The 26935-nt window shown below is 52.6% G+C and overlaps 9 protein-coding genes across 9 annotated transcripts; 5 read left to right on the top strand and 4 right to left on the bottom strand.

Annotated features, from left to right (window-relative positions):
* Positions 1–3468: 3468 nt before the first annotated feature.
* On the top strand, positions 3469–5210 carry J4E84_007386 (uncharacterized protein; the record flags this gene model as incomplete). The annotated part of the gene is made up of 4 exons (XM_049389970.1): positions 3469–3482; positions 3583–3892; positions 3956–5058; positions 5156–5210. The coding sequence occupies 4 exons, from the start codon at positions 3469–3471 to the stop codon at positions 5208–5210; spliced, it is 1482 nt and encodes a 493-aa protein (XP_049242270.1).
* A 313-nt stretch (positions 5211–5523) lies between these two features.
* On the top strand, positions 5524–6249 carry J4E84_007385 (uncharacterized protein; the record flags this gene model as incomplete). Its single annotated transcript, XM_049389969.1, has 2 exons — positions 5524–5811; positions 5866–6249. 2 exons carry the CDS (start codon positions 5524–5526, stop codon positions 6247–6249), a joined length of 672 nt encoding a protein of 223 aa, XP_049242269.1.
* A 202-nt stretch (positions 6250–6451) lies between these two features.
* On the bottom strand, positions 6452–7547 carry J4E84_007384 (uncharacterized protein; the record flags this gene model as incomplete). The annotated part of the gene is made up of 2 exons (XM_049389968.1): positions 6452–6550; positions 6603–7547. The coding sequence occupies 2 exons, from the start codon at positions 7545–7547 to the stop codon at positions 6452–6454; spliced, it is 1044 nt and encodes a 347-aa protein (XP_049242268.1).
* A 510-nt stretch (positions 7548–8057) lies between these two features.
* Positions 8058–8681, top strand: HUS5 (SUMO conjugating enzyme Hus5; the record flags this gene model as incomplete). The annotated part of the gene is made up of 3 exons (XM_049389967.1): positions 8058–8092; positions 8145–8329; positions 8428–8681. The coding sequence occupies 3 exons, from the start codon at positions 8058–8060 to the stop codon at positions 8679–8681; spliced, it is 474 nt and encodes a 157-aa protein (XP_049242267.1).
* Positions 8682–9553: 872 nt separating this feature from the next.
* Positions 9554–10550, bottom strand: PAB2 (poly(A) binding protein Pab2; the record flags this gene model as incomplete). The annotated part of the gene is made up of 4 exons (XM_049389966.1): positions 9554–9769; positions 9828–9915; positions 10108–10364; positions 10473–10550. 4 exons carry the CDS (start codon positions 10548–10550, stop codon positions 9554–9556), a joined length of 639 nt encoding a protein of 212 aa, XP_049242266.1.
* Positions 10551–11192: 642 nt separating this feature from the next.
* On the bottom strand, positions 11193–14914 carry J4E84_007381 (uncharacterized protein; the record flags this gene model as incomplete). Its single annotated transcript, XM_049389965.1, has 3 exons — positions 11193–11778; positions 12197–12830; positions 14161–14914. The coding sequence occupies 3 exons, from the start codon at positions 14912–14914 to the stop codon at positions 11193–11195; spliced, it is 1974 nt and encodes a 657-aa protein (XP_049242265.1).
* A 2060-nt stretch (positions 14915–16974) lies between these two features.
* J4E84_007380 (uncharacterized protein) lies at positions 16975–18310 on the bottom strand (the record flags this gene model as incomplete). The annotated part of the gene is made up of 6 exons (XM_049389964.1): positions 16975–17431; positions 17484–17881; positions 17929–17996; positions 18045–18081; positions 18137–18232; positions 18284–18310. The coding sequence occupies 6 exons, from the start codon at positions 18308–18310 to the stop codon at positions 16975–16977; spliced, it is 1083 nt and encodes a 360-aa protein (XP_049242264.1).
* A 3409-nt stretch (positions 18311–21719) lies between these two features.
* Positions 21720–22793, top strand: J4E84_007379 (uncharacterized protein; the record flags this gene model as incomplete). The annotated part of the gene is made up of 1 exon (XM_049389963.1): positions 21720–22793. The coding sequence occupies one exon, from the start codon at positions 21720–21722 to the stop codon at positions 22791–22793; it is 1074 nt and encodes a 357-aa protein (XP_049242263.1).
* Positions 22794–25701: 2908 nt separating this feature from the next.
* RSM25 (mitochondrial ribosomal small subunit component) lies at positions 25702–26538 on the top strand (the record flags this gene model as incomplete). Its single annotated transcript, XM_049389962.1, has 2 exons — positions 25702–26060; positions 26124–26538. 2 exons carry the CDS (start codon positions 25702–25704, stop codon positions 26536–26538), a joined length of 774 nt encoding a protein of 257 aa, XP_049242262.1.
* Between the last annotated feature and the right edge of the window lie 397 nt (positions 26539–26935).

Below are 26935 nucleotides of genomic sequence, written 5' to 3'. Positions count from 1 at the left end.
GAGCGTTTCATGCGTTTGGATTTCGTAACACTACGCTCGAGAGCTTGCTCACGCTCACGCTCATGCTCGTGTTTCTGTCCATACCCCTGCTCATCCTCATTATGCTCAAGGGAATACTCACTCGGCGTGGGAGGATTACTCTCTGCTAGGTCATGGAAGTCCTGTGGCCGGTCCTGCTCCGGAGCATCTTTGAGGTATATGATCGGCTCTCCGTCCTCAGTCATGACTGGAATATCTGGCTGACTTCCATGGATATCGGAATACTCGTCATACGCTGAAACCTCAGGCTGCTCTCCTTTCACTATGTTAGACTGGATTCTTTATGGGCGCGCATGATTACTTACTCCCTCGTCCTCGTTCCCCAGGCCTCGGGTAGGTTCTGAACTGTATTCCAGGGGCGTGATAGCTCCTATACTGACGCCTGGGCTCTGATTGTGATTGCGGAGGTGGTCTTTCGGTTGACCGGGGCGCCCTTTGCACGGATGGAGACAGTACCCAGGATGAAAGATCATGAAAATGATTGAGTAACGGCGCTGGGGTATAGTCATAGCTACCCGGGTCTTGAGAAAGAGCTGTCCGCGATCGTTCAATTGCGGTAGTCGTGGCGGGCAAGCGAACTTTACGTTCTATCCCAGTTTCCTCCCTTCTACTACGACCTTTGCCCAAGATCTGATGGGCGTCTTGTTTCAGCGGCCTTAGGGGAGTAACAAACGGCGGCGGCGTCGACGAAAGATTAACGTGAAAGGATTGATCAGTAGGGTATTGCGCTGGTTGCATTGATGATACACGCTCGTCAAATACGCTCCGCCTCCGCTTCCGACGATCCCAGTGCGGAGACCGCGCCGGCTCCATTTCTTCCATCCGGGACGTGGGATCTACAGGTTTCCCTGGCCGTTGCCATTGCCTGTTACCACTATCGTCGTAGTAATAAATCGAACCATTCTCAGCTGTTGCCTCGTACCAACCCTTGGGAAGAGGATGAGACGGTCTTTCTCGCATGACTTTTCGAGAAGGGGCAGAAAAGGAACCAGCTGGGCCGCGAGGCGGAATCAAATGTCGCTCCATGAGGCTTAAACGTAAGAGAAGGTAGAGCTACATGCAGATTATAGAGTGTGCGATGGCTCTTTGTCGTGGTTTCTGCTTCGAAATCGACCTCGGAACCACCTGTAAGCTTCGTATTTGTAAAGCATCCTTGGCGCAGCCTCAGCCTCCATGCACAGCCCGCTGTTCTGACCAACCACGCTTGCATGCCACGTATGACCCTAATTGAAGTTCTCTCACAGCAACTAGGGTAACAGGGAGCATAATTAATAACAAGTTGTGAGAGCACATTGACCTGAATCTTGAACCGCGGACTGCCAAAACCCACAACGATGTCAACTGATCGAGTGTTCTCACAATCTCGAAAGGGCGTGAGGTTCGCATCGCTGGATTGTTCATTCATTGCAAAGCCCTGGAAGAGCCACTACTTCGCTTTTTATCGTCGCCAAAGAGATGCCCAAGGCTAGCTGCAATGGTGGCTCGAATATAGAGTCCTTGGACATACCACAAGCTTTGTGTCAGTTAAATTTGGCAATCCATCATTACCCTCCGTCTCGTGGATAAGTTGTCGTGTCCAGAGCAAGTAAGAGCTCGATCTCTGAATGGCTTTTCTTGTGTCTTGTGAGATGCTCAGCTCGCGAGTAAGATCTCGCGCAAATTTCGCAACTATGCTTCTTTAGCCCTTTTTTTGCCTTTGTCCTGACAACATGGACATCTTTATCACGTTTTGGGAAATCTTCCCCTGTAGTGAACCCTTTACCAGCATGGACGTGGACCACGTCATGCATTACGGGATGTCGCCCTCTTGCCAACCTTTCAACTCCAGATCCAGCCCCAAAATATCTACACGTGACTCTTGTGTTAGGCCGCGCCAAAGCGATGAATCGCGCTTTAAGCCGCTTGGATGGCTTCATTGTGTGATCTTCTGATATTGTATAGTTAAATTTCTTCTGAGAGAACTTGTGCTCTGAGTTATGTCTCCGCTTGGTCGTATTTGTGGAGGTCCAATCATCAGTCTGGCCAGTCGGACGTTCTGGGGAATCATGATGGAGTGTTATTTGGTGATCGTCTTCGTGGAAACCTTGTTGTACAGATCGTGGTGGCGTAGAAGGAGCTTGAGTGATATGTGCCGATGATCCCAAAGTTGTATCGCTATCCCGGGGGACACCTGTGTCGGTAAGTCTGCGGGGACGGCCGCCACCGAATTGTCGGACGCGTATGCCAGGGATGCCGCTGCTGAATGGGTGGACGCGTGCACCAGGGCTGCCGCTAGGGTCGAAGATGAAATTATCTGTGTCTATCCCACCTGCGGTTTTCTGTTAGTCTTCTCGTCATTGTGCTATCAACGCCCAGATTCGGGATCTGTGAAAACGTACCGATGTGGCTGGAGACGTCAGGCATTGTCTCTCGCTCCAGCCTCTTGGCAAGAGCAGCACTCGGCTCCTCACGCGTAGCTGAGCCGGGTGATTGAGCTTTGCTCATTGGGGGCGTCACGGACGCCAGTTCGTGCATGGCCCCTGGTCGTGGATCAGTATACAGGCTGGGATTTATGCCTCGTCCTTGTCGTGACCCTTGATCGATGTTGTATGCAACGTTGTCTGGCTTCGAATGCCATACGATCGGCGGTACGAGTGGTGGTGGCGTCGGAGCTGGTGTTGCCTTTACACCTCTGGCTTCCAAGAGGGGAGATTTCGGGAAAGGACTGTCGCTAGGGTAGTACTCCACAGACTCTATGGATCTAACAGCGTCCAGTGTATGGTGAATAGCGTTTCCCGAAGAACGAAAAATGTCGCCCTGGATAGTTGTTGCGGCCATCGGTCTTGGTTGGAGCGCCCGCCGTTCTATTGTAAAACCTTTCGAGTCTCCAGGCAATCTCGGCTGTAGCAGTCGCGAGGCCATTTCCCATTTCTGGCGACGCTCCATTCTCTTTTCTCGAGTCTCAACCCCTCAATGATCAGCGCAATAAACTAGGCAGCCGACTGAACCGAGAGCATTTGGTGTTCGTCGTTCTGGAAAAGGGCCTTGATCACTGAACGTCAGGTTCTTCCTCTGGGTAAGTGGTGGCGCATGCACGGATCTTAGGCGCGTCTGATACAGCAGTGCTCGATTCGAAAACGTAGTGGCGGTCCTCTGATTAGGTAATGGGAAGACGATACGAAAAGTAAACGGCGACTAGACTTTCTGATCATAGATGGTCGAACCGACGCGCATTGGAAGGAGTGTTGTTGTTCGGAAGAACACATCGGTGTGCCCGTGTCGACGTGGGCGCAGCCTGCAGCCTCTCCTCGGCACAGCCGGCCTCAGCCTTCCTGCACAGCCCACTCTTCAGAAGTTGCGCAAGGGGAGGGTAGGTATGGCCCGCATTGTTAGGTTCGTAGTTGTTTGGTAGCTTTGTATGCTAGATCGGAGACATATCGTATGTTCAACATGTCGGTCATAGTGTTGCGCGACCCACATTCGTCCTGGTATACACCAGTGCCAGGTCAGGAGTAGGCAGTATTAGCCAATCACATGAAGCACAGGCGAGGCTGAACATCGTAGGAACCGAAACATCGCGGCGGAAGCGTATCGGGCTGCCATCGAACACCTCAAGAATGAGCTGGACATTTCTCTTGACGATTCAGTCCCTCACAAGTTCCAAGCGTCCATAAAGGATGTCTTCAGCGTGGTGGAGAATGCCAAGAAGGATTACGAAGACAAGAGCAAGCAGGACAAGCATGCAGAAATGAGGCAGTCGCTCGAGAAGCTGTCTGCGCGCATCATGTACTATGGCAAAGTCATGGATACCCTGGCGCAGCATCATCCCGAGTACGTGGCTCTGGTCTGGGGTGCCATGAAGTTCGTTCTGACCGTAGGTTATATCTTGTTTAAGCTTGCCCTACCACTTGTGGTGTACTGACACATCGCTCAAAAGGGGGTGATCAATCGAGCCACCCTCTTCGAAAAGCTATCGCAGGCTCTCATCGCTATTGGTGACGTGCTGCCACGCATGGATTTGAGTGCAGAGCTGTACCAGACTCAGTACATGGAAGCTGCACTTTCACGGCTGTTCACATACATCATTCTCTTCCTCCGCCTTTGCGTTCGTTGGTACAAGAAGAGTCCTCTGGGTCGAATATGTTCTGCCATCAAGACGCCTTTCGAGCTTGGCTACCAAGAGCTGGTGAACCACATCCAAGAGTGTTCGAAAGCAGTGGACGACCTTGCCAGCGCTGGCGCTCGAGCCGAGATCCGCGACGTCCATACCCTAGCAATGCTGCAACATGCGCAGATTCGAGAGCTTGATGCGAAGCTGGCGGGCGTGATGGAAGGACAGAAGAAGTTTGCAGCCCATATCACCCAACTGCTACAGGTCGCATCTTCGCACAAAAGTATTACGGAGCGGATAGGCAACGACGTCTGCAGCATGAGCAAGACAGTATATCGTATCGAGTTCAACGGAGTGATGCAATTCTTCGAACCGAAGGTATTGCCCGAGACAGCCCTGCTCAAAGTGCGATCGCTCGTGCGCCGGGACACGACACCAAGCTTGCCTAGCCCTAATGAACAGAGAGTGCGCAAGGCTGTCTTGGAATGGGCTTTCGGGAAGGGGTCGTCGCTTCTCGTCGTTCAAGTCGGCATTCGTGCACAAAAGCAAGCGAAAGAACTGGCAACAAATGTGATCCAGGAAATGAGGTCCGGAAGTCAGCGCGTTTTCTGGAACTTACCTTCGGGCCGCACATTTTCAGAGGCGCAGACCATCGAGGAGCTGTTCAGAGGCATCATCTTTCAGGTACTCCAACACTCGGGTGATCTGTTCAGTAGCTGTGCCGAGCGGTTGAACCTCTCAAAGATTCATGCTACTCATACGGAGCGCGAGTGGGTCGATCTTGTTTGCCTCCTCTTTTCCAAGTTGTCGACAGCCTTCGTAATAATCGAGACCGAAGCGCTTCAGAAGGCCTACCGACACGATCCTGATTGGAGCAAACGACTATGCGAGTATCTTCAGCTCATCGCTGACCGAAGCTCGGAAGCAGGGTGTGAGCTGAGAATCCTGCTCGTTCTATATGGAAACTCTCATCGAGGCGGTGCAGCTGCTTCAAGCTCGAAGACTGTCCTCGTCACGACATTGCAGCCGCCAAATCCAGTACCTCCGCATCTGCGGCATGTCGCGCGTCGATCTGGTTTAGTAGCTAAGGGATGGAAGATGCAAAGGCCAAAAGGACGAATATAGTCGGAGGTAATGATCACTCAGTTAAAATTAAGAAATCGTAGTGTGGATGACGGCATGGAGGAAGGGAGCTGGCTGCAATCATAGGAAGGCACGTGACTTATCGATACGCACCTACCATCGCGCGAGCGCGACTGCCCATCATTTCGCGCCCGCATCATCACCTTACCTCTCAACTTCATCCACACAAAATCCCTCACATCTCGATATCCACCCCACACACCCACGCGATCTATTTTCATACCATCACCACTGAAATACGTCACCACACAATGATGCTCACGACATCTTTCTTCTCACACCAAATGCCGCACTACTCCGCATACACGCCACCGCGCTCATCACCACTATCCGAGCGCTCCGCAAATGCAGCCCCACGAACCTTCGATTTCACCATGTCGTCACCTCTCAAGGAGAAGTCGGCAATGCCACAACGCGCGTTCAAGGCCAATCCGGTGATGCAGACGCGCGACGCCACTACGAAGCGCAGGAGAGACATGTTCTTCAAGCGCGTGCAGAACAACCGGGACGACAAGAAGTGGGAGTCGCGAGGCGAACAGGTACGTGATGCAATCGTACACAGACGCGATCAGCGATGCTAATTGATGCCGCAGATCCAACAACTAGACTTTGTGTCTGAGCGGAAGCGCTGGGAAGCGGAAAAAGCGCGTCAAGCACCCCAGGAGAATGACGACATCGATGGGGAGGTTATGGACGACGCGCCGCTACCTGTACTCCCACAATACGCGCCTCAATCCGACCCTGAGATGACCGAAGCCGACTACGTCGCCGCACAGGAAGAGTACGAGCTACAACAACTGATCGCGTCGATGGAGCAAGAATCGGATGCGCGGTCACAGCACTATGGTAGCGATGACGACGACTATGATTCGATTTTCATGGAGTGCGCGACAGCGGGCCACGATCACCAGCAACCGCAACGCGCGCAAGACGCGTTCGGAGGGGACGCGATGGATATGGACATGATGGATTGCTGAAGAATGGCTCGATTTAGGAGATACTCAAGATTGACCAAGATCGCTCCCAAGAAGACCACTTGTTGGTGACATCATGGGAGCTCTGCACATGTTGTAAGGCGGGAATTTTGCATCTCAGTATAACAGATTGCTTGGGGGAAGGCATCATATGTACATTGGGTATCTGGGAAGAATGAAGCAGACGAGTTATCGCACAAGGAGATTACTGAGTCGGGCAGCCCTGATCCATATCCTGAAGCGCCTCCTGCGCAGCATTCATATCGCCTACCAGATCCGGCGGTGGAGAGCCGGCGGCTTGCATCTACATTAATATTAGTACCTGTTGCATCATGCATCAGACAGCAATCACATACCTTCTGCATCCTCTCAACAATGTACTCCCTATCCTGCGCGTTGTCGTCACTGTACCCTTTCCTCTCGAACCTGCCTACAATCTCCCGAACCAGCGTCTGCTGCTCCTCATACCTCTTCAAATCATCCTTCTCGCACTTCTCCTTGTTCTTGTCCATCCACGCTGGGAACTTGTCGTCTAGCTCCTTCATCGGCTCGTATAAAATGTCTTTGTTGGTAAGCTGTTCCATCATGCCCATGAGCACTTTGCTGAAGTCCTCGTCGCCACCCTCACCCGCACCACCGAAACCACCTGATTCCATAGATGCGAGCATCTGCGCGAGGATATCGTCTTGGGAGGAAGATGCGGCGGCGGAGGTTGCGGTATCAGAGGAAGACTGCATGCGCTCCATAGTCTTCTTGATGGTTTCCTGGAACGTCTTCTCTGCTTTCGCAGCAGTGGCCTTCTCAGACGGACCAGGCGCTGCTTTCTCTTTCGCCTCGCCCGCACCCTCACCCGCATGCGCATGCGCATGTTCATGCCCAAGCGCAGGATCTTCCAACGGATTCGCGCCCCCCATCTCCGCACTCATCTCCTTCATAATCTCGTCGAACTGTTTCTGGAAGTCGCCCTGACCAAGAAGCTGCTCCATCTCCTTCTGCAGTTGTGCCTGAAACGCATCTTGGTCTTCCATCATGAGTTCCGCGGGGGAGATGTCCGAGGCTGGCCTGCCGGGCCCGGATGACGACGGCGCATCGCTGGTCTTGGGGTAGGCTGCTTCTATTGACGAGGCGGTGGGGGCTTTGGCGTCGAGCTTTGTGTTTGCGAATTCGTCGAGGACATCGTCGAGGTCGGAGAGGTCGTCTTCTTCGGGGTCGGAGGCTACTTCGGTGGGGGGAGGGGCAGTGGTTGTGGGTGTGGGCTTCGCAGGCTGCTGCTCTTCTTTCTTCACGGCTGTGTCCGCCATCTTAGTGTAGTGTAGTCTCACTCCGAGATACAGGTAAGGTTGTGTAGGGTCCAAGAAACAGAGATAGGAACGGGTAAAGAAGATCGTAGCTACCTAGACCAGACACATGCCATGTCAGCCTCGGCCCGCTCATAGGTATTGGATCACATAAGCGGGGCAGGCACCGGCGCCAAGCCCTAGCGCGGGGCAGATCGCGCATCGCACCTTCCACCTTCGCGCGACGGGATCTAGCCCCGAATCCCAACGCTGCGGCGCCCGATAATTGTTGTCTGGTCACGTGCGACCGTAACTCGACTTCACCTGGTCCTCTTACCGTCTGCATTCCTCACCTTTACCGCAATCGTAGCACGTTGACAAGCGCGACGCCACACGCTCAAGCTCGCGATATATAAGACGCCGTCTTTGCAGTTTTCGACCTATCTTTACCGCACGCTCTGTCGGTATCTCAGTACGGAAATCCAGAGGACAAGCTAGAGGCGCAACGGCCAGCCTTGTACCTACACCGACACTATGTCTCTTTGCGTCAACAGGCTCTCGGAAGAGAGGTACGCGTTTCCATCTTCGAACGCACATGATCTTCGCTAACGCAGCAGCCAGAAAGTCATGGCGACGCGACCACCCCTTCGGCTTCTTCGCAAAGCCCATGCGCGGCTCCAACGGCATGATGGACCTAAAGCGATGGGAATGCGGCATACCAGGGAAAGAAAAGACGATATGGGAAGGCGGTCTATTCAAGCTCGAAGTCGCTTTCCCAGATGAATACCCAACAAAGCCACCGAAGTGTACGTCCCCACACATCTCTCAGCCCATGCCCATGCCCATTCCCCCTCCGCCAAACTCCCAAACCTATCTACCCAACAGCAGCTAACCCGTTCAACAGGCAAATTCGTCCCACCCCTCTTCCACCCCAACGTCTACCCCTCGGGCACCGTCTGCCTCTCCATCCTCAACGAAGAAGAAGGCTGGAAGCCCGCCATCAACATCAAGGAGATCCTGCTGGGCATTCAATCGCTTCTCGACGAGCCGAACCCAGAGAGCCCAGCGCAAGCCGACGCGTTCAACCTGTTTAAAAAGGACAAGGCGGCGTACGAGCGCAAGGTCAAGCAGATTGTCAAGGAGAACCCGGCGCCGTAGTACGTTGTCAGAGCGCCAGGGGAAGAGCTACATATTGTTGGGGATGAGAGGGGGGGAGAGGTGGTGTACCGTGGGGTGAGGATGCCTTTTGGTTATATGTGACTGACGGTGAGTGAGGGCCGTTGTGTGGGTTGGGCATGGGATGGTGTGGTCAGGCCTTGATGGGCTGTTATGCAGTGGTCAAGCTGTCTTCTACTCAGCCGCAGCGGATACTGCTCAGACGAGGTCGACATGCTCTTGCATTTTCTTTCTTTCTTTGCCTTGACTTCTTGGTTGAGGCGCGCTTAGTATGGAAACGTCCTTTTGATGAGATACGGATCCTGGCGTTTCGGGGGAGGTTCCCAAGCATTGTATGGGTGCTTAGATGGTGGGAGGAAAAGCCGCATGTGGCTATGATACCTGACTTTCTTCTCAGTCTCCTGGCATTTTGCGCATGGAGTTATATACACGATTGATTCATCTTTGTCGTGTTCCACATTGATATTCATGTGATCGGCTACACGAAGCCATAATAGTAGCTGTGAATATACTCAGTCTGATGCGTAATCCCACCGAAGCAACAAACACACGAGATGCAGGACTGCACGCAACGAAGCAAAGAAAGATATATTAAACCCATCCCGGTCCCTCAGAGAACCCGGTTGATAAGAAGTCCAGCAGCCCTTTCGCCGCATCCTCACGACATGTGTCCAACAATCATCCCTAATAGTACAAGCCTCGGATCTTACAGATAGTCACCGCGACTCCCAATCCAATTTTGTGTCCTTTGTTTCCTTTGTTCACCCTTGCCTCGAGAACCCCAATATAGCAATACAGAAACGGCGACCTAGGTCTGGTGGTATAACGCGTCCCGGTGTCATCGTGGAACACCCTTAGTATGGGCGGTATGCCGATCCGCCTCTTCCGCCACGGTATCCACCACGGTAACCGCCTCCTCGTGGAGCGCCGCCGCCGCCGCCGTAGCCGCCACCGTAGCCACCACGGCCGCCGTATGGTGAGCCGCGTCCGCCGTATCCGCCTCGAGGTCCGCCTCGGCCGCCGCGTCCGCCTCGTGTCATACCGGGGAGGTTCGTTCGCTTGGGTACGACCTGGAAACATGTCAGTTTGCGTTCGCGCATTCGATGGTGCATGTTCTGTATCTCGTACCTTTAGATTCCGGCTGCGGAACTGGCTGTTGTCAAGGACCAAGGCCTCATTGACCAGATGCGGTTCTGTGAACTCCACATACGCATACCTGCATACGCTCATTAGCGTTCCGATCTTTCTGCCAAACTCTTGCCAGGTAGCGAAAGATACTTTCGCCCAACTGTAACCCCAACAAAACGTACGCGACTGTACGCGCGCATACTTGGTGATGTATGAAAGCAAATGATAAAAACTTGTAAATGCGCAAATCGTTCAAGGAAAACCTCCTCTTAGTACTGACCCTTTAGGATGACCTGTGAACTTGTCGAGCAATATGGTCACACGGTTAATGCTTCCGATGCTCTGGAAGTGCGCCTGGATCTCTTCGGGGGAAGCGCCGTAGTCGACGTTACCGACAAAGACACTGCGCGCGTCGACGTCTTCTTTGCTCTCGCGCATCTCGTGGCGTTCTAGGTCCGTCTCGCTTTGCATCTGGCGCAGCTTCTGGGCTTCTTCCTCCATCTCTTGTACGCGTCGCCTCATTGCTGAGATCTCTTCCTGCATTGCACTGTCAGCATGCTCTTCTATTTCGGGACTTGTATGCGCGACAGCAGCCCGCTATCCTCGACAAGTCTCACGCGCGCGTTGTGGTGGATGGTATCGTACCTCTTCGTTGGGGTCTTCGGCGGTATCGAGGCGCTCATCCTCCTCGCGCTTCTGTTCGATAACCTCGGCGTCGGACATGGTAATTTGAGTGTAGTTGAAAGTCTAGGAGACACGTCAGTAAATGCCCTCATTTAACGGGCCGTCCATGACTTACCGGGCTAACGTGAATGTTCCGGGGGCGTGAATGGTAATTAGGTTGCGACCGTTGGGCGGTTGAATTTCCGTTTTGTTGCGATAAGATCAATCACAGATTGCGACGACGTGTAAATGACTGGTGGAGGGTGTGTAGGCTGAAAGACAGAGGGCGGAGGTGAAGGTAATGTTGCTCATACGAAATGACGAATGGCGCTGGGGAAGCTCGTAGCGCGACGCTAACAAGGCAGCGGAGCCTCACTTATGTAAGCACGGGCCAGCTGCAAAGCTGCGTCAGACTCACGACCAACACCTTTGTTCCACTCAGTCATGGCATTGTCAACGCCTTTCACCAGTACGAGTTTGAAACATGAAATTCATTCTTTTTGAGAAAACCGAGCCTTCTTAGATAGTGATGTCTTTTGTTCTGCCGAAGGGACCATCCAAAGTCACCTAGCTCTCGCCTTTCCCTCCTCACGTCAAAGACTTCCAAGGTTGGGAACAATTGCAAGCCTGCCTTGTTGTCATGCTTCCTTTCAGCCGTCTTTCCAGCTTGCGAATATGCCAAGCTTTCCCTGGAACCGTGTACTACAGGCAAAGCACCATGCTGTAGTCTTCACGTGCAAGAACTCGGTTCTTCTCTGGTAGCTCGCTCAGCTGGTGTAGCTTTCGGAGTACACGACACAGATACTCCTTTGGCAGGTCTTCGATCATCGCGAAACTCTCAACGTCCATCTTTCTCACACCGTTGTTGACGCAGAATGAATCCACGATTAGCTGGAGTAAAGGGTCGTTATTTGGCAAAGACTCAAACATCCATATGACAGCCCAAGCCCTGAGACGGTGACTTGACAGATGATGAAACATCCAGTCCATCACTGCCTTCTTCAACGGTCCAACTGACAGTCCCGCTGCCACCAGGTAGGCCCTGAGCATGGATCGCGCCTCACCGCCCTTCGTGTCGACAGAAGGGCGCAGTCTTGTCTCATATATCCAATCAACGAAGACATCGAAGCCTTTACTTGTCGTGTTGTGTAGGCGACACTCATTGACCCCGTTGACGAATACGCGACGGAAATATCCAGAATGGTGCCTCAAAAGCCGCTTGTGTAGAGTGTATCGCTTTTCCTCGGGTCCAACTATGACAACGACGGTCTCTGCTACGGCAGCGGCGCTATGTAAAACTATTAGCATACTTCGTTGTGAGTTCCACGGTCAGTTACTTACCTCGCGCGAGGTGCTTCAACTTTCTTCATGATCCCGCCTTGGATGTGAAGTGTCTTTGTCCTTTGCTGATATGGATGGATGAACGCTGATGCCGCCTACACTCTGCAAGGATCAAGAAGAATAGGTAGAGGAGAACGTGTTGCAGGTGAGAAGAGGTAGGGAGATGATCTACAAAGCTTCCGACTACTTATAGCAAGATGGCCAGCGGATTGTATGAGGTGAGAGCCATCCTACTCTCTCACTTGCGATTCTTGTGCTCAGCGCTTTTGCTTCAACTTCACCTGCTCGATCAACTATGACACGGCACAGTCGAAGATTACAGCTATGTCTATTATCGAAAAACCTCAAGACTAATCTTCGTCTACCCATTGATCGCCACAGGCTCACTATAATCCTCCCGCTTGAAACTCTCCAGCTTCGGCGGCGTCTCCCCCAACTCATTCATCCGCAACATCAATCTCACAAGAAAATCCTGTGGCAAATCCAACGCAGCCGCCTCCTCACATTCGGGCATGTAGAAGACCGCCTTCCGAGTAACCCATATGTCCACCACAAACCGTAGTAATGGATCCGGCTCAGGCAAATTACCGAAGAGTTCAATGATCATGCGGCAGCGTGGTATCACTACCTCCGGGCGCGGGCGAAGGAAAAACTCGAAGTAATCGTCCATGAGCGCAGACTTCAGCCCGGGGACAAGGAGTCGATCTGCTAAGATGTATGTTCGACTTGAGACGGAGGGATTCTTGCCAGCTTCTGGGTAACCGAGTCGCAACGAGATGTCTATGGTACCACGATATATCCAGTCGACGAAGGCATCGAATGCGTCGGTATCGATATCTGTGATGGGAATAATGCCATCGTCGGTTTCTCTAAATGCGCCGGATAGTGCGCCGCGGAAATAGCCGGAGTGGTGCTTGAGGAGTTCAGTATGTAGGATGTACTCTTTGCCTTCCGCACCGACTTTGACAATGACGGTGGGTAAAGTTGCTGCGATGCTATCTGAGAGTCAGTATTGTGTCGAACTTCATGATATCGAACTCACCTAGGGAGAAGCACCGCGTCGGAAGAGCAAGGCTCATTAGTGACCATGTTCGGGTAGTGTGTTGTGATGGTTTGCGTATGTCGACGAAGTGGAGTAGAAAAGACAAACCCTTGACTTCCGCTTGAGTCGAGTGAAATGTACCGTGCTCAGTCTCCTCGCGACAGTGAAAAGGAGGACAAGTTTTCTTCACTTCGGTACTGTCAGGGGCGACCCTGAACGCTACAATACATTCACCGCTTAAGAATGTGGTCCACTGGGGTCAATGTAATCGCCACGCATCTCATGTCAATACAATCACGACTTTCACGAGGGCGTTCGGAGTCAAGTATGAGATGCAGATAGCTTCCAGTGTCACCGTGTAGGTTTCATAGGGAAAATATCGGGCGCGGGTGAACATAGCGCAGTCCCAATAGCTACATCCTGATGGATTATCCACAGCGCGCCATGAAATATTGTTCTCGAAAGAATCATATACGAGTTCGATATGCACGCGGTATATACTCCAGCTGATACGGTGCGCAACCTAACAATGAACGTGATAAACTTGGGGATGCGAACAATATACTTGTGAAAGTATCGATCGTTGTATTGACTACACTAACTTGGTTGACTACAGCTCAAGTTCTGGGGCTGATAGTGGTGCCACAGCCTGCGGTATACATAGCACCATAACTTAACAAACACACAGATCAGAAGATGATGTAGGCTCCTGCCCTAACATATTTCTCGAAAAATTTGACATAGGCTGTAGCTACCACTGGTATCGATAACAGGTCGCGTGTAAATGTTGTGTGTAAGCCCAGATATTTTGATCGTTGTTGTGATCGAGCGTCTACTCCGTCTCAACCTCATCGCGATTCACGAAATCACTTCGCTTAAGCCCAGGAACTCGGAGTGAAATCTTAAGAACTTCGTTACAGACCGTCGTATCGAGGGTACAGCTGTGTGGAGATGTAGCGTCACGGTGTGTAAACCACCTCGGTGTCTTCATCCCGTCCATCTTCTTGCGCAGGCCGTTGACACTTAAGCCGTCAAATGGCGCGACCGGTCGTGGAGACATAATGCCCAGGGTCTTCATTTGCTTCATAAGCGCACCAAGTAACACAGAGCTACACTCAAAGGGGGAAGGCGCCTCATATGGGGTTCTACACGTGTCTGCACCGCAATACGTGTCAACCCATTTATAGCACGCTTCTATCATCTTCGCAATAATTTCTATGCGTCGGGATTCTAAAGCTCCTGCTCAAGTTAGTTGATGATCTTCAAAGAACAAGGACGCATACGTACGAAGAATGCCAGGTGGAATGCCCAAATCCATGTCGCGGATGCTTGGCCGGTCATTTAGTTGCAGTGTCAGCTTGGTGGTACTGCCAAACATCGTGTCCACTTTGAACACCCAGGCCACGAACATCCACAGGATTAACTCGCGACTATACGCGTCTGATAGTGGGCAAATTGTCCGAGTGTGCCTGACCCATACGTCCGCGATCAGGTCGAACGCTTCCCAGCATTGGTAATAGTCCACAAGCTTGGCGACTTTGGCAAGCAGCTCCAGACTCAGCATCTTGGGTACTTGGCGGAAGCGGAGATGAAGCATGTTCAAAAGTATAGCAAATGCTTCTGAGTCCCAGTCTGCGATTTCCATGTGGTAAAACCCATCGTCTGCTTTGTGGTTTTCGCTCCAGGACATGACTTCGCTTTTGAACTTTGGCGAAGCTGTGATCAGGTGTTGAGATGAGACCTGATACACAAAACAAGGGCGTTCCGCATCGTCGCCCAAATTGTCTTGAATTTCTGCCCCCTGCCTCGATCTTTCTGCCATCCTTCTCTTCTTCTGTGGCGGGCCTTCTACCTTCGGATGTTGGTCTGCGTCCGCATCTTCCTTGCCCTCTTCTTTGATGACAGATTCATTGGCTGCATCGTCATCTTCGGCTTCACGCTCCCAAACAGCGAAGGGTGCACCCGGGTTGCGTAGGGTAAGCAATACATCCCCAGATTCGGCTATGATAACTCGTTCGTTCGCGTTCGCGGGTGGCGTCATGACATTGGTGACGCGTCGCGATGTGGAAAGAAGACGTCAGAAGTGGTGATCCCCGCTTCCATTCCGGTCGCGCTAAGACGCGTCTTGCACGTGTTTCGTCAAAACATCTAACAGCGCCATTTCATACAACAAAAACGCTAAACAGCTCTGCAGACTACGTTGAGATAAGAACATGCAAGGTAGGTGTTTTGAAACTGATGTAGGCTCTTGGGTGTTCTATGTTTGCCTAGGCTGACGTGCCTCTGTGGACGCGTCGGCCATAACAGCAAGCACTACTTTACTAACACACTCGCCTCACCTCGATGTCGTTTCAATAACTCATCAACACATTGGCGCGAGAACGCGACAGGAAGACTCACGATGCAGTACGCATGCCACTACTACCTGACAACCCCGCGCGCATCCCTCTACATGGGAACACGCCAGCAGGCCTAGAGGCTGGAGCTACCTGAGGTGTGTACGCCACAACGCGCCATACGGCAAATAAGCTTCGCCATTTTACATTTGCCGGGAGTGCGGGTGATGCACATCAAGATCAGCAAAAAGCAAGTTCAGGGCTGCACGTGGTAAAAGCAACGAAAGCTAAAACCATCGTCTCTTCAAACCACTACGCACCCATTTAACCGCTAGCTTCTCAACGGCGCAATGCACTAGGGTTTGACTGGTCGTGGAGATGAATATCGCACGACAAAGTGCTCGCCTAAGGCACCCTGCTCTAACGTCGACGTTTGGGTTTCGGGGTAATGTGTGGTGGTGATCTAGGGAAGTGGTTGAGTTTTTCATGTGAAGATCAGCGTAGGTGGAGGGAATGTTCAGCCGCAACGTTCTTGAGGTAATGGAGACGTAGAGATCGTCAAAGTTCATGCACATTCTGTGAAGAATTCTCTACTGCGAGGACAAACACACCTGGAATGAAAAGGGAAACAAAGGCTGCGACAATTGAGACTACAAGTAGCGAAGGGCCAATACCCATAGACGATGGCGAGTTCAACAACATAAAAAGAAGTATAATCATCGGCAAATCTTGCACACCATCACCATCTACCTGTGCACCCTCTCCCTATCCCCGACACCACTCTTTCCAACACGCAAAAAAATCTCGCCACACCTTCTCCCCACCCACCTCTCCATCTCAGCTGAAGCTATCCGCGTCACACCAGATCGCCCATCCATCTCAACATCTCATTATCGATAAACCTCCGATCGGACCGACTTGACCTCCCCGAAGCGCAATTCCCAGCTTACCGCCATACTTTCCCACCTCCCACCCTTCCCCTCCCGTCTCACGCAACGCACTACTCTCATCCATTTATCCATGGCCATCTTTTCGGACCTTCAGCCTCACATGCAACACGCATCACATCCCCGACATCCAGCCCCCAGCCCCCGTAATCCCATCAACCCATCACCCACATGACCACGTTCTACTAATGCACAACTGCGCGCAATCAAGCAACTCTCCACTAAAGGCCCGGAGAATTTTTTGCTTAACCTAGGAAAATGTGCCTGGCAGGCTGGCGCAGCTATCACAGCAGCGCCGCCCCCACGGAGATGCATTGCCCAGATAAGTTACCCGGGGATGTAGCGTGCGACACAGACGGATCTAGACGCGCGACTAGTGTCGCTGTGCCCGGTGGTACTTTGTTACATTGACATTTGCGCTTTGCGATTCAATTACAGTAGTAGTGTTACCTTTTGTTCGGCCGTAACAGCTGCGTGGGGTGGACATGGTGGTAATGGCAATACTGTACGTACACATGAGGCCGAAGAGATGTCTTCGGTGGTTTTGTGTTTCATGGCTGTGGGGGGAGGTGGTAGTCGCAGGGAGGTTCCTTGGATGAAGTGCATAGGTGTGCGGGAGGTGAGGTGAAGTGGATGGCGGGCCGAAGGGGAGTTGGGATGACGTAGAGCTGTGATGCGTGGCTGTTGGTGTGAACAGATGGAGGTACTGCTGTGAAGATGGTGTGAGTGTTATTGCTGGAACGAGTGAAGTCTGCGTATTGTGACAGTGGTTGTTTGCATGTGTTTTTATTGGTATTGAGATGTATATGCATGACCATCTAGAGCTGCCATTTCGGCTGAGCTGTCGACTGAACATTCGTACTCAACCCATTGTTTCTTTGCTCCTCACTCAGCGGATCAAAGCCCACCGTGAACTGTGGTCTCCTCGGATGTGACTCCTCATCATCGTTCGTCAACTCCTGTGTGCTCGTCCCGCTGCTCTTTATGCTGCATGGCCTGTCGTCCCCCTTCATGTGCTCCAGCTCGTAGGTAAGACCGTAATCATCGACGCGCTCCTCCACAACCTGGACTTCGTAGCTGACGAAGATGGCACTGAGCGACTTCTCGATGATGGGCCAGAAGATGGGCATGGAGGCGCAAATAATGGCGAGGTCGATTTCGAGGCAGGTGAGGATAATGAGAGTTGGTGACCACCAGGTGTAGTCGACGTAGGGATAGGTTGCGCCTTTGGTTTCGACGATGCCGTGGAGTCGCCAGACTGATGTTCCGACAACGCTGCGAGCATGTTAGCATGGTATGCTTGAGTTTTGTGGAACGCGCGACTTACACAGCTCCAAAGGTGAATACGCCAGCCATCGCGAACACGTTCTTGGATCGCAGGTTTGGTGTTCGGAACAACACCATTGGCGCAATGAAGATGGAGATATCGAACAACATGTTGGTGGCCGCTTGCGCTTTGTATGTAGCGATGAAGCTGTCAAGATCTCCAAGTCCGAAGCCGTAGCAATTCGCAGATACAGTGCGGTCCCAGTACCCGCGCACTGGAAAGCAGGGAAACCATGCGGTGATCGAAAAGGCAATGCCCCAAAGGGTTACAGCGACGAGGAGGCCAATGCAAATCCACCGCATGAGTCCAGCCTTGAAGATGCGGAGGTACTGGAGCAAGAGAGCAATCTTGATGACGCCGCAGTTGGTGACGTATATGGCCATTTCGAAGTAGTACAACTGACTTGGTTAGCAAGTGGCGTCATCCAGTTGAGGAATAAGCATACCCTCAGATATTCTACTAGACGGTTGTAGCCAATGTACAACATGTGCTCACCCAGTCCTTGCTTGACAGCTACTCATGTTAGTCGAGATCATACCACAAGCATGATAGACCACCTACAAAGACACATTACGACGGTGGCTGCCGTGTTCAACGACTAGATTGAGTTAGCTTCATGTCAAACATGTAAAAACTGTCAAAGGTGAACGTACCTGAGCAAGGAACACAAATGCATCATCCCAGCCCAATTCCTTGACGACTCTGATGCGGACATACAGACGGAAGAAAACTGCAAACCACGCTATGATCTATCTGTGAGGTTAGCAGATGGTACATCGAGAAGTATCACAACATCGTACCAAGAAAGTGAGCGTAGTGCCGAACATCGTCGCCCTGCGATTCGACAAGGGCAGCTCCTCATCTGGATCCGGTGCATGCAGCACCATATCGGTGTACATCTGCTCCCATGTCGACATCGTGAAGAACGTCGTACCTGAACGAAGTGGAACGCCAGCGCCGGCGCTGCTTCGAAAGATGCAGAAACTATAAGGTTGGCGAACGACCCACGCCGCAGGGCGGGAACGCAAGCCCTAATGACCTGACAGGATACCGTCTGCCGCCTTCTCCCACGAGGCTACGGTTGACGATTCAGGGCCGTTGCCAAGCTGGGTTCATGCCGTCCACGCAAGACTAACGCAGGTGGAGACGTGTTGGAGGCTCAACGCTAGGTGATAAGCGAACTGCGATTAGCGGATGCTTGCATTTGACAGGTCCTCGCCCAAACTTTACGCAGGGGTACCGCTGGGAGAAACGCTTTCTGGACGCCGGATTTCTGGCCTGAGGGATCGCGCCACGGGCTGCGCGTGCGGCGCGCGAGAGAAGGTTCCACGGCGGTGAGCGCTGGTGTTGCTTTTAATCCGTCCATGTGTGCGGTACCCGGCTTCCATACACCACCTCGTTACCTTGTGCTGTAATTGTTCTTCCAAAAGGACGGAAGTCGAGGTCCTTCTTTGCTTCGACGCTTCCATCCTGCGTCCCGTGGCAGTGTGGACTTTTCGGGGCTGTTACGCCTCATCGCCCCTGACTCCAGTATATGTACAAGGGTACCGGGAGTGACATGTCAATATCTGCCGTCTGCCGAGCACGACGAACGCAGGTTCGAGGCTGAGGTACTCGCAAGTAGCCAGCCGCAATAATCGTAAGTTTTGAAGCAGACGCAAAGATTGGCTGAATGTGCATCCCCCTGCGGAATCCTTCGCAAAGAGCACTGGCCATTGATATCATCACCAGTTTAATCCTGCACACAGGGACGACCGCCACAGATCTTCAAACACGGCCAGGGTGAAATTTCCGGGCCAATCGTTAGCCTCCGACGCCAGATGACTCGCTGATTCATCTCGTCGTTCTGCTTTGGGTGTCGCGCTAATCGCAATCGATCGGCGCAGGATTGTGTCTCATCTCTTGTGCTGGGATCCCGACTAATCGGCAAGGTCAACAACAATGCTATGTATATGTATCGGTGCAGGATCCTCGGATTCGCGACATGACACACTTGCCATCGTGTTCCTTCGATGGATCCTCCGACGCGGCGTCCCCGTTGTTCTGGTGCAACCGTGACGAGATTGGCGGGAAACAACGCCGAATCTCGTGTGTCTATGCGTCACCACGATACGCGACGAGATACTGCATCCCAAGGTCGCTTGAAGGAGGAGGAATGGCGAGATGACTTTCACATGCATACCAGATGTATGGCTGCCATGCAAATATTGAGGCTGAAGAGATGGAAAGGATCAAAGTGGGCATTGGCATCGGAGACGCGGGATGTGGAGGCACCGACTTCGTGCCGATTTTCCACCTTTCAGCGTCACGTGCCACTACACTACTTTTCTTCAGATGTTTCAAGCATATCGTAAAGGTAAGGACATGATGCTCATCCAATTGATGGCGCTACCAGTCTATACTAACAGTCGTTACATTGCAATATCGGCCTCGTTCAGTCCAGAGAAATGAGACCTCGGGATGCGGCCGGCAAGCATCGGCTCTCAATCGTTTCCATCATTGTTGTCGATGCAATACCAGCATAGACCCAGGACGCGCCCGCCCACTAGGATAACAGCCCGTTTGACCCTTCTCTACTGCTGCATTTATTCAGATACGCTGGTTCCAACCCTCAGCGGCCCGACGACTTTGCGGAAACCCCACTGAAGTACTATATCTCGCGAGCCGAGCAATCGTTCAGGTACATCGCGTTTCTATGCTCTCGCGCAATAATGCAGGGGTTGTCAATAATTCTCGAGGAGTCTTTCGTGCATATCCACGATTTTAGTGACCTCAGCCCGAACGTGTTCAACTCCCGGCGTCGAAGAACATCTATCGAGGAGACGGAGTACCTGCTGGCCTTCCTTTATAGAGCGCGTCTGCCACCCCCTAGCATCCCGGATGGTTCCATATATGGAACTTCTTCGTTCTTGTGTCGGAATTCCGACTCTTCGAGCTCCAATGTCTTCCATCCATTTGAACCAACAAACGCATGTTTTGAGATGTCGATGCAGAGCTGTAGTTATCTTCGTAGCATCATGAACTGGTAGTTCCGCAGCCAGCCACGTTTTACTTCCCATATAGAACTCGGAAAAATCGACCACGATCTCCAGGGTTTGTTTGGTCAGACTGGGAAGCTCCTCAGGCGCAACATCGGCGAGTTCGCCTCTTACCGCAAGGTTGTCTTGGAATATTCTCAGTACACTCTCGAGGCTGCTCAGAACTACCCTAACGGTTGGGTGGATCCGCGTTAGGATATCCGATGGGTACGACCGCATGCTGGACTTGACGTGTCGCAGGGCAAAACATGCATCCGAGATTCGGATGATATCTGCACGTGAGATAGTGTAAGACAAGCCATTGAAATAAGCCAAGATACTGAACGATCTAGGTATCTGCAGAGCGGTATAAGCACACTCCAAACATTCCTGTTCCGCTGGTGTTGGGTTCGGGTAATGGAGTTGTAGTTCAGAGGTGAGAAAATCGCCCTGTCTGACATATAATAGGTGCAGAACTCTGCAAGATCAGCTCGAGTGGGCGAACTCGGGTCTATGGGCTGACTTACCGAAGGCGCAAGTAGTAATACCAGTACGAAAAGAAGTTGAGCGACCGAACCACGGGAGCTGGGGCCGGTACAAAGACATGGAGACTTCGTCGTCGGCTGGGCTGTCGAAGGTATAATCTTACATCGCAGTCGTACCGAAGTCTGCGTAAGACATTTGACTGCAACTCTGTAGCGCCAAATCGCCCATGGAAACTGCGATGAGCGTTCAATCCGGTGGCGATGCTCGTAGTAGGAAAGTTGATAATTCTAGGCGCAGGTCTCGAGATGGAGAAACGAGCAATCGTGGAGAGAGGCATGGTTGCGAAGAAGCCCCGGCGCGAAGACCGACTGATGCCGGCGACCTGGCAGTGCTAATGGGCGGGGCTTGGGCATCGTCGAGACGGATGTTTCGAAGTGTTGTTCAGGTATGCGGTTGAGCGGCACAGTCGTGTGCACGTGAGACCGAATGAGGCTAGTACGCGACGCGAAGGAAGTAGAGTGAGCAGGCGCACATAATTTCTGTCAAGTCCGCGGCTCCTTCTTCTCTCCAGACCCTTTTCTTGAAAGCAATACCGAGAGCGCTGGAAACGACCATGACAGCGAATACTCAAAAAGACCCATTCGGTCAACTCCCCGAGGAGCTCCGGATCCAGATTCTCAGACTCTCACCAAACCCTTTTTCACTGCGAAACCTGGCCCACGCCTCGCCCGCCATGGGTAGAGTGCTCGACAGATATCCGCTCGAAATTGTCGAGGTGGTTCTAGAGGCTACCGTTACCTTGAAGATCCGTCGCATGATGGGCGCGGTGCTCAAAGCACGCTTTTCAGTCTTCCCAGCATCCTTATCCGAGGCCCAAACTGTTGCTGAAACTGACTCGACTATGGCCACCGAGGAAATGCGTTCGTCTGGACTGAACCGAGCCGCCGCGGCAGTACGTTCCTTGCTTGCCAGCGCCGAAAATGTGCATTCCTGGTCCCATGCCTGCCTTGAACATCTGATACGAAAATCTATGGAGCTAAGGCCCTCTACACTCATCAAAAATGGGTCCGGCTATACACGCCGGGAGGAATTCGAAAACGCCGAGTTTCTCAAGAAGGACTATGTTCCACAGGATACCGGCCCGGCTTCGTGGTCGGAGGAGCTTCGGATAATGCTATCATTCTGGCAATTGCAATTCTTTCTGGAACTCCAGGGCGCCGGTCACAAGGGTAGCCTTGACACCAATTGGTCGAGACAGGACGTTGACGTGTTGTCTCAGAGCAGCGCGGATGGCTTTTACGACGTGTCAAACTGTGTGCGGGAGCAGATCTTGACCGCCAGCGACTTTCTCGGCGCAGTCACCTCTGGGACTATTGCTCCGGTGGGAGCGGTTCAGGACAACGCATATAGTTTGCCAGCGATACCTTGCGTCGAAGAGGCAGCATCAAAGTGTCGCTGTACCGAAGCGTTCGAAGAAGAGCGCATCAACTCGTACAGAAACTGGGCTCCGGGTCACGGATCTATCGAATCTCAAGGACTGTGGGGGTACAGCTTTTATTGCGCCATGTCCTCACTCGATGGATGGCTAGATGGATACAGGCTTACGCTTTGCTACCCGTTTCAGTTCTGGCGCAAATATGGGTTTGCCATATGGGATGACAAGCGCATGGTTGATCTTGGCATGAAGCACCCGACGCATAAGTCATTCATGAGAGCTTCGTTTTTTTACTCTTTTCGATGGTGGAGCTTGTTGACGGAGGAAGAGCTGAGTCAGGAGTTTTCACTGCGAGAGCAGGGTCTCCGGTGATGGTTCTCTGCTATAAAATTACTCCCTACAGCGACGAACATGCAGGTCAGCACGACCTGTCAGTCCTCAACTCTCCCGTAGATCAAAGGACGACTTCAACATCCAAGCCAAACCCTAAACAGGCCCTAGTCTGAGTCAAACCCGCAAAACCGCATTGTCAAATTCCCATACCATCGGTCCCTTCCCCCGAAATTACCCCCAACTTAATCCATCCCACGCAGTGCACTCAAATTAGCCAATCTACCCGTGCCAAGACCCAACGGAACACCAAAGGCAGATCAGAATAACCTGAAGTAGGTAACCCGATATACACTCCAAAGAAGCGGAGATGACGGGCCTAAGGACACAGGAAGATCCTTGTTGCATTGCGCTCGATTTGAGATCTTGTGAAAAGGTCAAGGGAAGCATGTTAAGATATAGTAGGCAGGGTGAAGTGGGCAGGGTGATGCTGGGCTTCATTGGGTTGCGTATCTTATCTTGTCTGGTTGTGGTGTTGGGGTAGGAGGTAGATAGGGCAGGGTACGAGAACGGTACAGCGTGATGAGGTTGATGAGGTTGATGTCGTTGATGATAAACTAAATAGCCATCTCCGTCTATCCCGCCGCGACTCCAGCGATGAAAACGGAGACATATTCCAAATAGGTCTCACACGTGCTCTACACATGCATGCACTGATAGATTTACAGAAGAGATGGTGATACAAACCGCGTGTTACGTTACCATCACAGCGCTACTCAGCACATTTGTTAATACAAACATGTAGCCATCCCTCAACCCAACCTCCTCCCATCAAAAAACCCCATCCTCCCCCCCTCATCCACACCCCCCTCCAACCCCCTCGGCACAAGCCTCCTCAGCACCGCCAACGCAGCCTCCAATTCCCTCTCATCAGGATGCCACAAGTCGCGAATCTCGTTCCACGCTGTGAGTATACGTTCGGGGGTCGCGCATCTCCCAAACGCACGGAGCGCCGCAATAACAGCGAGACTAGACAGCCATGTACGCTCCATACTATTGCTGTTGAGCGCGTTGAGATACTGTGTCCATATCTTCTCGAGGCGGGACAGTGTCCAGGAGGAGTATCTAACGCCGCCGAAGGAGTTGAAACCGTGGAATATGACGATGAAAATTGTGCCGTCGACAGAAACGGAGTTGTATTTCATTTCCTGGAGGAGGTCGTTGACGCGGTCGATGTTACCTGCTACAGCTGCGTGATGGCGTATCAGGATGCCATAAGTCCGTGAATCGGGGCCGATGGGCGCGAGGTCTTGGAGTTGCTTTAGCTCTTCGTCTCCGCCTTCTTTTTTTAGTCTGCGTGCTTCGTCGCGGAATTTCATGCCGAGCACGCGGCGGTCGCGCCAGGTGCGGTTGAAGAAGACGTGGCCGCGGGCTGTGGCGCTGCGTTGCGCGTGCAGGCGCTTCATCCGCTCGAAGACGTGTTCGGCGGCTGAGGGCTCGCCGGCGCGCATTAGGGATGCTATGACGGCGTTCATGACGACGGTGTCTACAATGTCGCCGGCGGAGACGAGGTCGAGATATGCTTTTCGGACGGCATCGCCGTTTTGGAGAACGCCGTAGTAGTAGAGGAGTGCTACTCGGTAGTGTCGGTGCATGGGTAACTTTCGGGCTTGCATCTCTTTCATGAAGGTCTCGGCGAGTGTGTATTTGCCCGCTTTGACGGCAATGTTGAAGAGCACGTTGAATGTGACATATCCACCCTTTAGACCGGCCCGGTGCTCCATGTCCTGCCAAATGCGAAGGGTGTTTTGTAGGTCATCATCGGACACTGTTCCCATGGCGCGTCCAGTCAAATGTATGGCCGATGTCCACTCTGAGCGGACTATGTGTATATGCGCCGTCTTCATATCGTCTAGGACCGAGAGAAACCGTTGCGCTGCGATGGGTGTGGGGCGTTCGACAATGGCGAGATGGTGCAGTAACGCTCGGATAGTCATGGTAGTAAGATATACAACTCCTGGTGACTGCAGTTTCTTATAAGTATCAAACACCTCATCGTGCGGCGACTCATCATCCTTCAGCAGATCCTCTAACTTCTTGATATGCAACGCATCTGCTGGCTCGCGTAGAGGCCAGGGCTCGTGGTCATCGCCAACATTCCAGACCAGCTTTCCCTCGTCAGGAACATCTGCCTCAGGCCGGGTATCAATTTCCATGCCATAGTAATCCACCAAGGCCTGCAGTTCCTTCTCGGCGAAGTTTTTGACTTTCTTGAGCGGCCCTTTGCGCTCGGGAAAAATATCCAACTTCTTCTCCGACTTCGACCACGTGCTCTTTCTGCGTGATGTCTGGTGTTTCGGTATCGGCGATGCTACGTCGCGCGGGGTATGTATATGTTTCGCATGCTTTGGGCACGACCCGGCCCGCACCAATGCCTGGATGAAGAAGGTGTCCATGCGAGCAGACGGCCTATCGGGTAACGGAGCATTGTCTATCGCCTTCTTGCTGAACCTCCTCTTGGATGTATTCTTCTCGGGATTCGGGTACAGGAAGGTGAGGAAGGGGCGAGCATGGGCGGTATTGGAGACTGCAGAGGTCCGGTCGAGGGTGCGGAAGAGGGACATGAGAGGTCGAGCATTGTGTCAGAGGGAGCCAGTTCAGACGGTGTCCATTTGGGGGATTCTGGGTGCAATTGATTACGGGGAGCTCAGCGAAGAGCTGCCTGGGTGGGAGGATAATTGTGGCGGGTGCTGAGTGTCGCGGTCATACTCTCCAAAGATTTCGGCGTCGCGAAGTCTTGGCGGAGTTGCGGACTTTGCGGGCAAGAACCCCAATATCCACCACACGACCAATTGCGCCGCCCGACCTGCTGCTACACCCTCCGTCTCCCCCCGGAACCCCCGCTGATGCGATAACATATCTGATTATATAAAACAACACACCGCCCGCCATGGGCCGCTACGACTTCCGCCCAATGCGGGTGCGCCAGACCGCGAAAGCCCTCTTCGACTCGAAACGAGAACCCAACCTCCCGCAATGGTACGACGTCGTCGGAAACATACCGCCCGGCGAGACGCTCGCCCGCCCCGTCCTGCGCATACCCAAGATGCGGAAGGCGCGGAAAGCCAGCAAACTATTCCAACCCCTCCCCATCGCATACCCAGAAGACAAGCTGCGTTCAGAGTTCTTCGGCGACCACCCATGGGAACTGGCGCGGCCGAGGCTAGTCGTAGAAGACAGCGGAAACGACTCCAAGAAATACGACTGGAGTAAGATTGTCCAGCCAGGAAAGCAGTTAGACGGTGAAAGGTACCTCCAACCTCCAACCACCCCTACCATCCCACCCACCATAAAACTAACACCCACGCCCAGCGTCGTCCAACGCCAAATGTGGCTAATGAAGCACGCCTCCCTCTCCAAGTCCTCCGCCTACGACCTCGCCCGCCGCGAATTCTACCAACACCGCCACCTCTCCGAAATCCGCCAACGCATCGCCAAAGAAGAAGCCCTACACGTCGGCGCCTACTTCGGCAAAGGGCCCCTTGAAATCGGAATGGAGCTCGAAGACCGCACGTGGGAGAACTGGAAGGCGTGGGCTGCCCAGCAGATCGAGGATGAGCAGAGTATGCGCGCGCAGATGTTTAGTGGGCAGCAGGATGAGGGGTTGGGGGATGCGGCCGAGATGAGTACCGCGGAGTACGATGAGGCGGTGCAGGAGATTCAGCCCAGTGCGCCGAATAATCCGCAGGGGATGAGGCCTATGGGGGGTGTGGCGGCGCATGCGTAGGGGTGATGTGTGGATGGGTATTGGGGGTGGACTGATGTTGTATATTTTGTGTAGATTACGATTACGATCGGGACAATTCAATGGATATAAGACAAGTCTTGTCTGGACAATGGGACGATGTGGGCATGAGGAGGGCATAGACGACATTGCGATGATGCTGATCATCATCAGGGTAGTGATGAACGCAGTAGCATCCAGGCTTTCTGGATCAACAATCTCAATTCTCCCAATGCATTTCAGGGAGGTATGTTCTTTTCATCTCATTTCTGCTTTCCATAGTGTATTTTGGCGAATCCCAGGCGGAGGAGTCATGCGTTCGTGCACATCTTCTTTTTGGACGAACACCAGGCGACAGCATGCGCAGTTGGACGAATGATTTTGAACATGCTGTGGTTTC

The sequence above is a fragment of the Alternaria hordeiaustralica genome (genome assembly GCF_023758085.1).
Source record: "Alternaria hordeiaustralica strain BMP 2776 chromosome Unknown scaffold_16, whole genome shotgun sequence".
In the NCBI taxonomy this organism is placed as follows: domain Eukaryota; kingdom Fungi; phylum Ascomycota; class Dothideomycetes; order Pleosporales; family Pleosporaceae; genus Alternaria; species Alternaria hordeiaustralica.
The sequence above is the reverse complement of the archived record's forward strand: the minus strand, read 5'-3'. Positions and strand labels throughout refer to the sequence as shown.